The following is a 14,737-nucleotide window of genomic DNA, read 5'->3' on the forward strand; positions in this document are numbered from 1 at the left end:
CTTCAATTGTCAATCGGAATGAACTCTAATAAACAAATTAAATATAAGACAAATAAATAAAAAATAATAATAATTAAGTCAGTAGTTTACTCCGATAGACCTTTAAACCTGCGACGCCTTTTTTCTACATTGTTCAATAGAGTAGTAGTTGTGCTACTCCTCGAATTGTAGTATTTTCATAACATTTTAAACTACCCTTTCAATATGTACAATTAGAAACAAAAAGATTTGGTCCCACTTTATATTAAGTGGCCTTAACTACTATGTACTTACATTAAAAAATAAATACAATGTACTTCCTGTGTTTATAATGTATTTGAGAACCCTTGTGGTGCTTTTAGTTGGGATAGAGAATGGGTTATGAACAGGTTTGGTGGTATGGGTAGGTTTAAGGGTGGGTTAAGGTGTAAGGGATGGTCAACAGTGTATTTACAAATGTAATTACAAAAATTAAATACAGATGTACTTACATACATGTATTTAATCAAGCATAAGTACATAGTAAATACATGTACTTACACAATAAGTACATTGTAACAAACTATTAACTCCTGTGTAAGTACTTATTAGTAAAGGCCACTTAATATAAAATGAGACCAAAGATTTGACTGCATATACTCTGGGGAAGTATGTCTGAGTGCATCAATTACATCAGGTTTCCACTTTTTTCTTGTGCTTGAATGGTTAAACGGCCCTCCTATGAATTGTCAGTCACTGATATGGCCCTCCGCCAACTTGCATTTGAGACCTCTGCTTTAAGAGGTTAATGTGGAGGTGCTGGTTGTGTATGATGTAAAAATTATGTTTTTGCATGATTATTTGTGTAACTTTGTACTTAGATTTACTTTTATTTAGCTTTTGTTTTGTATTTTGCATTGATGTATACAGATGTAATTTCTGCAATAATTCAAATAAACCTTAAACTAAATACAATTTAAATCTAATTATCAATAAGCAATTAATTACTTTCTTTTTTTTTTTAAGTAACTCACCCAACAATGACAATCTCATGCATTCATACTTAAATAATATGTAAATTATGACCAAGCATATTCATATTCACTTAAATTTTATCATTTAAAGGAATCCTGCTTAAATATACAGCGTACAACAAGGACAATTAGAGAACAGAGCTTGTAAAGTGATTTTGGAGCTTTTCCTGACCTGGAGAAAAGACATTGGGGTTGAAACGCATCTCAAAGATGATGTCACTGACAGATCCCACGTCTTTGCAGGCTTTTCTTACTGCATCGATGCTGTGAGAATCATCTGATGACGCACAAATACACACATATGAGCTTTCCTGTTACAAAAAGCTCACCTCAGACACTTAATATTCCACAATAAAAAAACAAAGATGTGTTTTTCCTTCTGACCAGTTTGCATGCCGTCTTCCAGTCCTCCGTTCTCCTCCAAGTGAGCCTTCACTCGCTGCGTGAACTGAGCATGTCTGAAATATATAGGCAAATCACGTTCATAAGACCCGAGGGTAAGGGTATCCGCTGTGTAAAACATATGATGGAATAGTTGGCGGTTCATTCCACTATGGAGACCCCTGATGAATAAAGGGACTAAGCCGAAGAAAAATTAATTAATAAATGAATGAATGTAGACGATCAGCATACCACATTGCGCATAACAAAAAGAGATGTAATAAACAGAGCACAACAATACAGGAGGTTGGTAAATAAAAATAATATTCATAATAATAATGCCAACAATAATACTAATAATAAAAAGGATAAACAAAAAAGTAAATAACAGAGATGAACTAACAAAAATAATATATATATATATTTATATATACAATAATATATATAGTATATAATAAATTCTACACCAAAAAGGAACAATAAAATGCACATGTATTAAAAGTTAAGAATAATATTAATAATATTAAATATTAATAATATGGTTTCAAAATTAAATGTGAAGAGTATAAGCTAAGAAAGTAAAAAATTTACATGTTCACATGTAATATTTCTTTACCTTATATTTTTAGTACTTTTATTATCTGCTATTTTCATTTTTAAGCATTTTAGATTATTTTGAAATATTATTTAAGATTAATTTCCTTAAAAATGTTACTTTTAGTCTCTGTTTATATTATTCAAAGTTATTTTATCCATTAGAATTGTTTACAGTTTTCTTAGTAACTCTTTTATGTGCTTCTTTTTTGCTTATTTTTATTTTTTCAATTCAATTTATTTATTTATTTTGAAATATTTTCAGGTTTTACTTTTAGTTCAGCTTTACTTTTTATTTACAGTAATTTTATTTAGTGTTATGTAACATAGCTTTTGCATATCTCAACAAATAATATAAAAATTAGCTACATTTTTAAGCAAATATTTATATTTTATTTTATTTTAGCCTTTTTTAAAAATCAATAAAAAAGTCCTAACTCTTTTAGTTAACAATATACACCCTCATAAAAAAAGACATTTAATTTTATTTTGTTTTAGCATCCCTACAAAAAAAACTTAAACTCAGTCACTGGCTTAATATATGATGTGTCTATCAGTAAGATTGACCAATGCATAAATTATTTACAGTTGAAAACTAAAATATTTTTCTAACTAAAATATCTTCCCCCCAATTTCTGTTTGCATCATTTTTATTTAACACATTTCTAAACATAATAGTTTGTTCTGTAAACAATTGAAAAATATATTGCACAAGGGTGCTAATAATATTGACCTTTGAAATTTTTTTTTATATAAATAGTTTTTGTAGGTGAAATAAATCAAATAAGACTTTCTCCAGAAGAAAAAATATTATAGGAAATACTGTGAAAAATTCCTTGCTCTGTTAAACTTAATTTGGAAAATATTTGAAAAAGAAAAAAATTTGCAGGAGGGCGAATAATTTTTACTTTAACTGTATATATGTTTAAAAAAACTCACTTGTGTTGAATGAATGCCTTCACAAGCTCTGGCCGTAAACGACACAAAACGTGAGGGTAGCGTCTTGGAAAACTCTTCTCTTTGGTATCAGCTTCTCCTCCATCTTCCACTTGAAAGTTCGCATCAGCAGGCATAGTGCGATACACATCCAGCAGGTAATAGCGGCCGTCGGCCCCTAGAATCCCTTGCGCATCAACAGAGGTGAAAAGAGGCAGCTGATGACCTGTCGAACCCACAACTGCATGTCTCTGCAGAGAAAGAGCCTTTGCCGACTGAGCTAGGAGCTCCAGGAGTTTGCGTCTGGATGGATTCTCCAGCGGCCCAGCGGTGAAGCCGTATAAAAGGCCATTGGGGACTTCAGCTGTCTCGGGACCCTGAAGACCAGGTGCCAGGCCCTGTGCAGACAAACGAACCCCACGATATTCTGCTAAAGCGGTGGGGATTGTGTGCAATTTCTGGAGGTCTGCGTCCAGGTCACTGTAAGCCTGAAACATAAGAAAAAAACGAAATCATATCTTGATGGTTTTTAAGAAACTTTTCTAATTGCTGAACCACAATACAGCCAAGCTAATGTTCCCATTTATACATAAATTCATAAATAAGAAAAAAAAAAGATAAATAAAATTAAACAGCTTATAAATAAATTATATAAAAAATCTGACTAATTACAAAATAACTAACTAAATTTAAAAAAAATAATAAATGAATAAACATATTTTACAAACTAAATTAAATTGAAATAAATTAAGAAAACAAAAACCAAAATAAAAAAACTAAGAAAAACAAAACAAAAAAATGAAACAAACACAAATGGAAAATCTAAATAAATAAATAAACAACAAAGGAAACAAATAAACAGACAAAACCAAAACCGAACAAAACAAAAAACAAACAAAACAAATTAGGCAAAACAAACAAAACAAATAAACAACAAACAAAACAAAATGTAACAAAACAAAAACAAAGGGAAAAAAAGCAACAAACAAACAAAACAAATGAAACAAAAAACTCACTATATAAAATAAACAACAAGCAAAACAAAAACAAAACGAAACAAAACAAATAAAACAAAACAAAATTAACAAAAACCAACAAAAAAACAAATAAAAAAATGAAACAAATTGAACAAAAACAAAGGAAAGAAACAAACAAAACAAATGAAACAAAACAACAAGCAAAACAAATTAAACAAAACAAAATAAACAAAAACCAACAAAGAAAATAAATAAACAAATGAAACAAAATAAACAAAAACAAACAAAGAAAAATAAACAAACAAAAACAAAACAAACAAAAAGGAACAAAAACAAAACAATTGAAACAAATAAACAAACTAAACAAACTAAACAAAAACCAACAAAAGAAACAAACAAACAAAAAAAAAAACAAATAAACGAAATAAAATAAACAACAAACCAAAATGAACAAAAACCAACAAAGAAAACAAATACACAAATGAAACAACATGAACAAAAACAAAAAAGGAAAGAAACAAACAAATGAAACAAAACAAACAAAAGGAAACAAAACATTTAAACTAAACAAATAAAAACAAAGGAAACAAACAAAACAAATGAAACAAAACAAACTAAAGGAAACAAAACATTTAAACTAAACAAATAAAAACAAAGGAAACAAACAAAACATTTAAACTAAACAAATAAAAACAAAGGAAACAAACAAAACAAATGAAACAAAAAAGCAAACAAACAAAGGAAGCAAAAGTTTGCACAATACAACAATATTTTTAAAAAAAATGATATTTTAAAGTGATATTTTAAAGGTTCACAATCTGATCCCGTCATGTTGCACAACTCTACCTGAACACATCGCAGCTCGAGACGCTGAGCAGCTCTGTGTCCTCGCTCTCCACCCAACCACTCTTCTCTGTGCACAGGCATACTCATGAACACACCACCACACAGGAACGCTGGGTCCTCCTGAGAGCCGTTCACTGGGTCCACAAAACCATCAATCACCTTCTCTGCTGCCTGAGCTACAGCCCACACAAAAGCACCGTTTACCTGCACCATAAGATGAGAGATGGCGTAAAAATACTTACAAACTAGGGCTTTACAAGCAGAGCAAATTACAATTAGATTCAATGAAAAAAAACTATTAAATGCAATGCAATAAAAAATATATATACATTTAAACTATTTTAAAAATGTCAATAAATATAAATGTTGAACATAAATATAAAGCTATAATAAATATAAAATCAATTGTAATTTATTTTAAAAAACTGGTTGAACCCATTTTTATTTGATCACGTCTGAAGCCTGTTTATTGAATGTGTGTGTTGTTAGACCTGCAGTAATGCTCGATCCCTCGTAAGTCTCTCCTCCAGACTCCTCTGAGGAAGATCTCTGGCTGCTTGAAGTTCCTTATTCCAGTCAGGAGCCTAAAACCATTTCAATATTACATTCATTCATTACTTTTCCTTCAGCTTAGTCATTGATTTATCAGAAGTTGCCAAACTAACACCTGGTATTTACTCTAAAGAGTTCAATTTTAGTCTCATCAGAGCAGAGAATTTAGTTTCTTATGGTCTGAGACTTCTGATGCCTTTTGGCAAATTCCAGGCGGGGACTGGCTTCTGTCTGGCCACTCTACCATACAGGCCTGATTGGTAGATTGCTGCACAGATTGTTGTCCTTCTGTAAGGTTCTCCTCCTCTCCACAGAAGAACGCTGGAGCTCAGACAGAGTGACCATCAGGTTATTGATCACCTTCCTGACTAAGGCTATTCTCCCCCAATCACTCAGCTTAGATGTCCAATCCTGTCTTGGAGGTCTACATATAATTCCTTTGTCTTCATGCTTGGTTTGTGCTTTGACATGCACTGTCAACCCTGGGAGCTTATATAGACAGGTCCATGCCTTTTCAAATCATGCCTAATCAACTGAATTGACCACAGATGAACTCCATTGAAGCTGCTGAAACATCTCAAGAATGATCAGTGGAAACAGAATGTACCTGAACTCAATTTACAGCTTCACTGTAAAGGCTGTGAATACTGATGTACATGTGATTCTTCAGATTTTATTTTATTTTTTTAATAAATTTAAAAAACTTTTTTTCACATTGTCATTATGGGGTGTTGTGTGTAGAATTCAGAGGAAATAAATTAATTTAATCCATTTTCAAATAAGACAGTAACATAAACAAATGTGGAAAATGTGAAGCGCTATCAATACTTTCCGGATGCGCTGTAAATTGAAATATTTATGTAACAAAATTGTTTTGTATAGTTTTGTTTCTATGTATGTGTGTATATGTATCCCATGTACATAATAAATATATATAATACATACATATACTTGTATATATGTTGTCAAAACAAACTTTACATTTTTAATGCAATTAATCACGCTTAATCTTTGCTCAGCACTGATAATATTAATAATTGGGATGCAGCAGAATGACTGGTCAGGCCTTGCGTAAGCAAAATCCTTGTGAGCGTGTACTTTATTGAGTTCCGCTTATTCCACTCTGACAAACAGACAGAGAATTAAAGCAGATTTCAAAATGGACACAAAATCATCTTCACAGGGCATTTGATTGCATTTTAAGACTTTTGAAATGCAGATTTAAGTGTAATTAAAGACTTATTTTTATACTACAGAGTTTAAGAGTCTTTAAGGATTCATTGACACTTTGTTTGTGTGTGTGTGTGTGTGTGTATGTGTGTCTGTGTGTACCTGGGAGTTGAGGTCCTGGTCGAGACCTAGTCGGCCGCTGAAGCTGGATTTGTGTGAGTGAGGCGAGGAGAAGCCCAGCCAGCTGAGTGTGCGGTATGGTGTGGGCAGAGACTCCTCCACCGGCAGTGACGGCCTGTGTGCACAGAGACACTTAGTCAACATACACACATACACATACACACATATACATACACGCGCGCGCGCGCACACACACACACACACACACACACACACACACATGAGAGGTGTGCGAGTGTACAGGTTTATTACAAAAAAAAAAAGTTTATTGTCAGTGTACAAATTTGCATGCACAATGTTATTTTAAAGTGCCAACCAGTCCAATTGCAGCAGTCATACATATGTTCAAATGAAAACTCATGAAAAATAATACTAAAAAAACTGCACTCATGAAGACAGTGTTTTTTGATTGCTGAACATTTGTTTTTTTTCCTGGCTCTGATTGTCATGTATAGTCTCCATGATGATAACATTTCAAACATACCATTCCCAGGCTGTGATGTGTCTTTAAGGATGCTTTGGGCATCATGTGTTTAACAGAGTCGCAAAGTTGTATAATGACATGGAGAACAATGACAAGGCGTCTTTTGACATTCAAATTTTTGCTCATGCTGATACACTTCTGGTGATCTGTTATTGTGAACTTTTTCCCATTTTATACGGTTACTTATACAGCATCGATGTTGTAATGTCATTAAAATACATTCAGTTAAATAAACTTTAGCATTTATTTAGTTGCTCAAGCGTAAAACGAGACAAAAAGCTGTTTACTCGCACGTGCCCGTCAGAATCGGCTGGCTAACGCAGAAGCTCCATTGAATATACTGGGGTAAAATAAATGCTCATATTATAAAGATATGAATGTAATTTAATGCAGTGTTTCTTGTACAATCTGAGAACCACTTTAAATCAGATATAACTCAGCTAGTGGAGATCGCTGATTTTTAAAGAAGACAGACCTTAAACGCACCAAATTTTGCATTGGCATTCAATTTGCCGGAAGCGCTTAACCCAGGTTACTGGCAAATTAAAAGTCCTATTAGCATGCTTGGCATATACCCCGTTGGGAACATTATGTCTTTGGAATGTCCCTGTAAACCCTGTATACAATAGTTCTGTCTGGTTCTTGAATCTGATTGGCTGATAGCCATGCAATATTCTGCCAGTAAAAGCACTGGTCCAGCCTCTTAACCCTTCACCCTTGTGTATTACTCCACCCACATACACTGACAAGTAGAGGACGCTCTACAGTTTGACAAATATTGCAGCTGTTGGACAACATAATATACTTTTAAGGCTTTTTCAGTCAAGAATGTAGTTGTTTAGATTGCAACTATGCAGTTTATTTATAAGGATAGTGCTCATTTTAAAATATTTATAATTTCGGAGCATCAGATTTAGTGTATCAGCCACCATCAGCCTGAGCAGACCAAAGAAAGTGATGGTTGACGTTCTGCCTCAAGATGGCAACAGAAACCGCATTATAAGTCCTTAGGTAAGAAAAACAGCATTTTCTCATCTTAAATATCAAACTCTAGCTGATCAAATCATTATAAATCAGGTAAGTGACATTCTGAGTTGATCTCTCTTGTCTTTTGTAGTGCTGTATTTATACCACAGAAACTGGTAGTATTTGCAGTGCTCTGGCCTTTTTGGGCTTAATTATTGTGATCTACCAACTGTAACAGAGAAATACTGAGAAATCTATGTAGACTGATGGCATTTCATGCTGTTCAGCCTGTTACAATCCTATGTTTGTCCTGTCTCACCTGTTTTTTTTTCTGTTTGGCTTAGAACACATCTAATTGGCCACTTCCAGCTTGCTTGTTCCTGATTGGCCTACAGTGTTTCAAAAAGCCATGACACTACTTCCTTGGCAGCCATCTTGTTTTTGGTCACTTGCTTTTGTTTGTTGAGACTTTTTTATGTGGTATAGTGCAGAGTTTTTGGATGTGTTAAGACTGGGAATTGAGATTTGTGATCAGTGTTTGTTTTGTGTGACTACTGAGATTCTAATGAGAATTATGAGTACTGTTTGTTGTAGGGTTTGCTTTGTTTATGATACTTTGTTCCACCGGCTATTTTTGATCAGGTAAGTTAGGGTGCTTTCACACCTGTGAATCGATTCAGTTGTTCTGAAACAGAGATTACAATTGTTACATTGTTGCTCTTTGCTCTTGGAGTGGTTTGCTTTCACACTGCAAAGTCTCTAATCGGACCAAAAGAGCTAAAACAAGTCACGTGCGAGTAAACTCTCCTTACATTGGTCAGAGTGTCAGGGTTTATTTTGCAGCGTCCCGCTAAGTTGTCAGGAAAGGTGATGGTTTGATGGTGATTGACAAGGTGCGCGTGTGACGTGTCTGAGGAGAGACGCGGTGGGGAGGGGTGAGAAGGGTGCGCGACGATGCCTATTTAAGACCCGGAAGGGAGACGCGAGATTACCGGGAGATCATCACTCGTTTGCAGGCATGCGGAGACTCGCCAAACTTCCCGCCATACTCATAATTCTCTCTTCATATAGCTGTATGCCTATTACATATCCATAAAACACTGTGATGTAACCGTACTCGGATCGGATCACTTTCTCACTGCAATCGAACCGCTCCAGGGTTCGTTTCAATCGAGCCGAGACCACCTCATTCAAGTGATCTCGGAGCGATTACTTTGGCGTGGAACAGAGCACGATTGCCCTGTTCACATATGCCAAACGAACCGCGCTAACTGTGCAAACGAGACACGTTCCGAAACAAAAGTGTAAGTGTGAAAGCACCCTAAGAGATTTAACATAAAGTAATTTTTGTTTGTTATTTTGGACTTGTCAGCTCCTGAATTCAAATCCCAATAAATCTTTGACTTCATTTCCGTTGTCCTGTCTTTCATGTTGTGCACCGTCCCTAGACGGTGCGTAACAAGCCTTATAATCTTAAAATGTGAGCAAAATCACCTGTTTTGTCAGCACTTTAGACATAACGGTCAGTGGTATAAAGTAACTAATTACAAATACTGTTAATAGAGTAAGTTAATAGAGTAGTTTTTCTTAGGGATTGTAATTTACCAAGTAGTTTTAAAAATGTGTACTTTTACTTACCCTTGAGTACATTTTTAGTGCAGTATCAGTACTTTTACTCTACTACTTTGCTTCAACCTGCAGTCACTACTTTTTTTTTTCTTGTATATGGGGATTAGAAAAGTCAGTCCTGTGATTCCCGTCTAATCAAATCACACACAGAAGGTAAATCACCCCATAATGAACTACCTCAAGACATGTGTGCTTTATAATTGCAGCAAACTGTTTGGAAGTCTTAAAAGTGTCCAAGAAGATGTCCAAAATCTTTACATGCATTGACCTAGAGACTGTTTAGATGCATGTCACTGATGAGAAGATGGCGGATGTTTACTGTCGAATGACTAAAACGGCCTTAAACAGCCAGCAGGCACAAGACGTCAACATGGCGTCAGATTGACGTTGTATCCTAACGTTATGGGGACATTGCATTTTGTTTGGAAATGAAAATCATGTTGACCTCAGAACTCAACACCAGGCCGAAACCAACCTAAAACCAACAAAATATCAACATCTAAGGATGTAACTGCCTGATGTTGTGTGATACCGATATGACGTCTATCAGATGTTGGATTTTGGTTGCCATACCTGATGAATAAATGTCAGTATTTGATGTCAATATGATGTTAATTTAAGATGTTGGCTCGACATTTTGGTCACTTTCTAACAACCTTAAATCGACCAAACATCAACATCATTTGACATCATTATTTGACATCAAAATAACATTGTCTTTACACTGGCTAGACATTGAATTTTGATCACCTGAAATCACAATCTAAATATAAGCTAGTATTAACGTCTTATGATGTTGTGTGCCTGCTTGGCAAAAACTAGATGCACTACAGAATGTTACGTTTACACCAGGGCTGTTTCAACATAGTCCTGGACGGCCGATGTCCTGCAAAGTTTAGTTCCAACCACACCTGGGTTAGCTAATCAAGCTTTTACAAGGCTTTCTAGAAAAATCCTTGCAGATGTGTTGAGGCAAGTTGGAGCTAAAATCTGCAGGACCACGGCCCTTCAGGACCAAGTTTGGGCACCCCCGGGCCCGGTTTTTCAAAATTAATCCACTAGGATTTTGGATAAGGGATTGGATCAAATCTTGAAAATGGGTTTTTCAAAAGAAAAAACGGATTACCAAATTGGATTAGATCACGTAATCTAATCTTGGTTTTGATCCGGATCAAACCTTTACTTTGGGTTTTTCAGACCTTTTTTGTAGGATTTGGATCACTTTGATCCAAAAAACCTGGATTAAACTGATCTCATCAGAAGGGTGGATTTAGTGTGGATTTCATGCCCAAAATTTAATGGAAACTTAAAAAATGTATTAAATAATTTTATGTTGGAACTGACTCTGACCAAACTGCAGCAAACCAAGACCAGACTTGAGATTCGCCTCCTAAAGGCTTTGCTCAGTAAGCTGGTCTCTCCACATCAGATGAGGAAGTCTGAACTTATTGTGGAGTTTTTGACATTAGGTCTTTTTTTTATTTACATCTATATTTGAAACCTATAAATATCCTCAATGTACAGTGTTTGTGTTGTAGGTCTCAGATGAGCGGACTGCTGGAAGAGGATGAGGTGGGGGTTTTATTGTTTTTAGTTTTTTTTTGTTTGTTTTTTTAAATGTGTGTGTTTTCATTTTAAATAAAAATAAAGTTATATTGACCCCACACTGGCTATTCTACTTGTTGCTGTTTACATAGGCCTATCTATCCATCTACATTGTGATTGAGCACTGATAATCCAGATTTAGTGATCCTGAAAAGTTCCTATCCGGATCAGATTGATCCAATCCAATGTTGCTTTGAAAAACTGGCTCAAAAAGTAAGCTGGATTACGTGATCACTGAGAGCAAAAACAGGATTACTAAATCCGAATCAATTTTATCCGGATTAAACCTTTTGAAAAACCGGGCCCTGGTGTTAAGAAGTTTTGTTCCTAAACAGCAAACTCATAGTGTCACACCCCTGCTCAGATTATGGAACACTCCAATCTCCTCAATCAATCTCTGGCCAATCAGGACTGCCTCAAGGGCTTTATTAACTGCACCTGTGCCCACAGTTTGCTATTTTCTGGCAGCACATGGCTGAACTGTGCAGAGGACTGAATTTGATTTCCTTTGTTTTCCTGCGTGCGTATTTGACCATGTAAGTGGCTTTTGTATGATTTAAGTTTACTTAAGTGCTCGTATGTTTCATGTTTACTATATTTTCTGTTTAGATATGTACTTTGTTGGTAGACTGAATCATTGTATTTCTGTTATTTCCTTACTGATTATTGACACATTGTATTTCTGCTATTTCCTTGCAGAAAACCACACACACACTCACCGACACAGACACACACATACACACACATACATGCCTTTCCGAGAACAAATCCTTGTCGATGCTAATAAACACAACTAAATGGAGTGACTAGACTGGACCTGTTCTTACCGACAGCACCACTGGTTTCAAGCTAGCTACCTAAACAGTTACCTCCTAACCTCCTTTTCACCCGGACACGTGTTTGGGCACACATGCACAAATTACATGTAAATGCATCAGTTTTGTACAGCGTAATACTCACTACTCTTGAGTACTTTTGAAAGGGCTACTTTTTACTCATACTTTGAGTAATATTTACAACAGATACTTTTTACTGTACTTGCACCACATTTTTAGGCAAGTGATGGTACTTTTACTAGAGTATGATTTTTCAGTAGTCTTTCCACCACAGATTACGGTAGATAATCATTTAAATACTAGCTCTAAAGTGACATTCGTAAACTGGCAATGGTTTCTGCTGTTCTGATGTCCGCTGCAGATGTGAAGAAAGTAGTTTCTCATACAAAAGGCTTTTTTTAGACTCCATGTTTGATTTTATTTTTTAAAAACATGATTATTCCGTCGAACTGTTGTATAGATGCAATATCACACTCGTGGCAGTGTGATGGGGCTATATATAGTCACTGGTGGGACACTAAGGGCGGACTCACACCATGTACAGTTGCCTTAAACAGGCCAAAGCACGTTTGTCCCCCCTCCCGTCTCCCCCGATGGCCCACACTCACATTACATTCGGGCCTGGGCATACTTACATCATCGATGATGTGCTGTTCAGTCAGCTCTTTCGCTCAGCACAGTGAAGATTTCTTTAGTTCTATTGTTTAAGTTGTTTGATATGCAGTGACACACAGTCAAATACTTTTAACGCTCATAAACAGTCATAAAGTCCTCGTGCTGCAGGTATTAGGAGGTTTGCTAAAGGTGCAGCTGTCGTGCAGTGAGGTGTTTGCGATCTTAATAAACTATGACAGTTTGCCTTCATTGAACCGTCTTCTTCTTTGGCCTTAGTCCCGTATGGTTGCGGGGTCGGCTCTTTCGAACAAGTCCTCTATTTAGATGATAACGACTTATTTACACCTTCTGGCCGGCCTGTCATCAGGGCCTGTCACCCTCATACACTACGGACAATTTAGCCTACCCAATTCACCTGCAGCATGCCTTTGGACTGTGGGGGAAACCAGAGCACCCGGAGGAAACCCACGCAAACGCAGGGAGAACATGCAAACTCCTCACAAAAATGAGGAGTTTGCAACTTGCGTTCGAGTCAGCGACCCAGCGACCTTCTTACTGTGAGGCGACAGCACTACCTACTGCGCCACTGCTTCGCCCCTTCATTGAACAGTACGAATGATTAATTAATCCATTTCAAACAGTTCCTTAAGAGTCACTCGGCCTAAGGCTTCGACCAAACACACTTCTTGCACCAGTGCTGATGTACAACCACATCGCACTGCTACTCGCGTGATATTGCCCATATGCGTTTGTGAGTGTGCGAGTGTGTTACCTGTGCCGCAGTGTGCTGAGTGTGTGTTTGAACTGTGGGCTGATGTGGGACAGCAGGTCGGTCAGACAGTGACACACTGGAGTAGACTGAGCAGGGCGAGGATCAAACACGTCCAGAGTTGACCTGAAACACCCACACAAACACACAGGTCTCCATCATTTATCAGCTCATACATAAACGCAAAATTCTATTTGCAGCACTGTAATCATTTCTGTCATCACAACATTATTTCCACAACAATTAAGCATATTTTGCCAATTAATTACATTAAAATAATAAATCCAGACATTTTATTTTGTAATTTGGACTTTTTACAAGTACATCAAAATGCACATACGGCAAAGATGTTGTAACATAGTCCTTTTTTTATTTGTAACCACATACCACTACTAATCATAATAAAATGGCTTTGTAATGCAGAAATAGAGCAGAATGCAGTTCTGAAATGAAACTCTCGTACCTGTTCAGGTAAAATCCACGTGGGCAGGAAGTGATGTCACACTGCTTGCCCTCTAAAGTGTGAACACTGATATAAAAGAAGTCGCCCTGGAGTTTCCGGAAACCAGGAGGAGGATTCCAGCAGCTGAGGGAAAGATCCAGCAGGTAACTGGGAGCCTGCAGGGGAATCAGTTTATTATAAGCTCAGAAGAGGTTTGTGTGTGTGTGTGTGTGTGTGTGTGTGTGTGTGTGTGTGTGTGTGTGTGTGTGTGTGTGTGTGTGTGTGTGTGTGTGTGTGTGTGTGTTTTGTTTAACATACTTCACTGTGTGTGTTTGTGGGCAGAAGGGTTGTCAAAGGAGGAACTTCTGAAACTCCGGGCAGAATGTAGGTGGGAGGGGGCGGGGCTTCAGTAGACTGCTCTGTTTTGCTATTGGTCCGTCTGTTCTTTGAGTGAAGAGTGGGAGGGGCTTCTGATACACATATATAAACATGTAAATAGTCTCACTGCCATGGGCATAAAAAATTAATGCATGCTAAATTATTTAAAGGCAATGTTGATTGTCTCTGACATTAATCTCACCACAGCAAAATGGCAGCTCTTGTCAAGCTATAAATAAATAAATAAAAATAGTAATAATAGATAGATAGATAGATAGATAGATAGATAGATAGATAGATAGATAGATAGATAGATAGATAGATAGATAGATAGATAACTGCTCTATCATTATTAATTGGAAAAACAAGTTTGCACCAATTTTCT

At 36.3% G+C, this 14,737-nt stretch overlaps 2 protein-coding genes across 2 annotated transcripts in view; one reads left to right on the top strand and one right to left on the bottom strand.

Moving 5' to 3' along the window:
• myl2b (myosin, light chain 2b, regulatory, cardiac, slow) overlaps positions 1-14,737 on the top strand; it is a 271,503-nt gene that overhangs the window by 136,096 nt on the left and 120,670 nt on the right. The window lies entirely within an intron of this gene.
• Positions 1-14,737, bottom strand: part of si:ch211-166a6.5 — a 69,230-nt gene that overhangs the window by 23,474 nt on the left and 31,019 nt on the right. Inside the window, exons 6-14 of the mRNA XM_073910878.1 lie at positions 14,293-14,444; positions 13,996-14,150; positions 13,536-13,658; positions 6,611-6,743; positions 5,218-5,310; positions 4,727-4,930; positions 2,907-3,391; positions 1,377-1,450; positions 1,165-1,269 (exon numbers count right to left, since the gene is read on the bottom strand). Coding sequence (XP_073766979.1) covers positions 1,165-1,269; positions 1,377-1,450; positions 2,907-3,391; positions 4,727-4,930; positions 5,218-5,310; positions 6,611-6,743; positions 13,536-13,658; positions 13,996-14,150; positions 14,293-14,444 — 1,524 coding nt within the window. The remainder of the gene's footprint in view (positions 1-1,164; positions 1,270-1,376; positions 1,451-2,906; positions 3,392-4,726; positions 4,931-5,217; positions 5,311-6,610; positions 6,744-13,535; positions 13,659-13,995; positions 14,151-14,292; positions 14,445-14,737) is intronic.

The sequence above is a fragment of the Danio rerio genome, chromosome 8 (assembly GCF_049306965.1).
Source record: "Danio rerio strain Tuebingen ecotype United States chromosome 8, GRCz12tu, whole genome shotgun sequence".
NCBI classification, from domain to species: domain Eukaryota; kingdom Metazoa; phylum Chordata; class Actinopteri; order Cypriniformes; family Danionidae; genus Danio; species Danio rerio.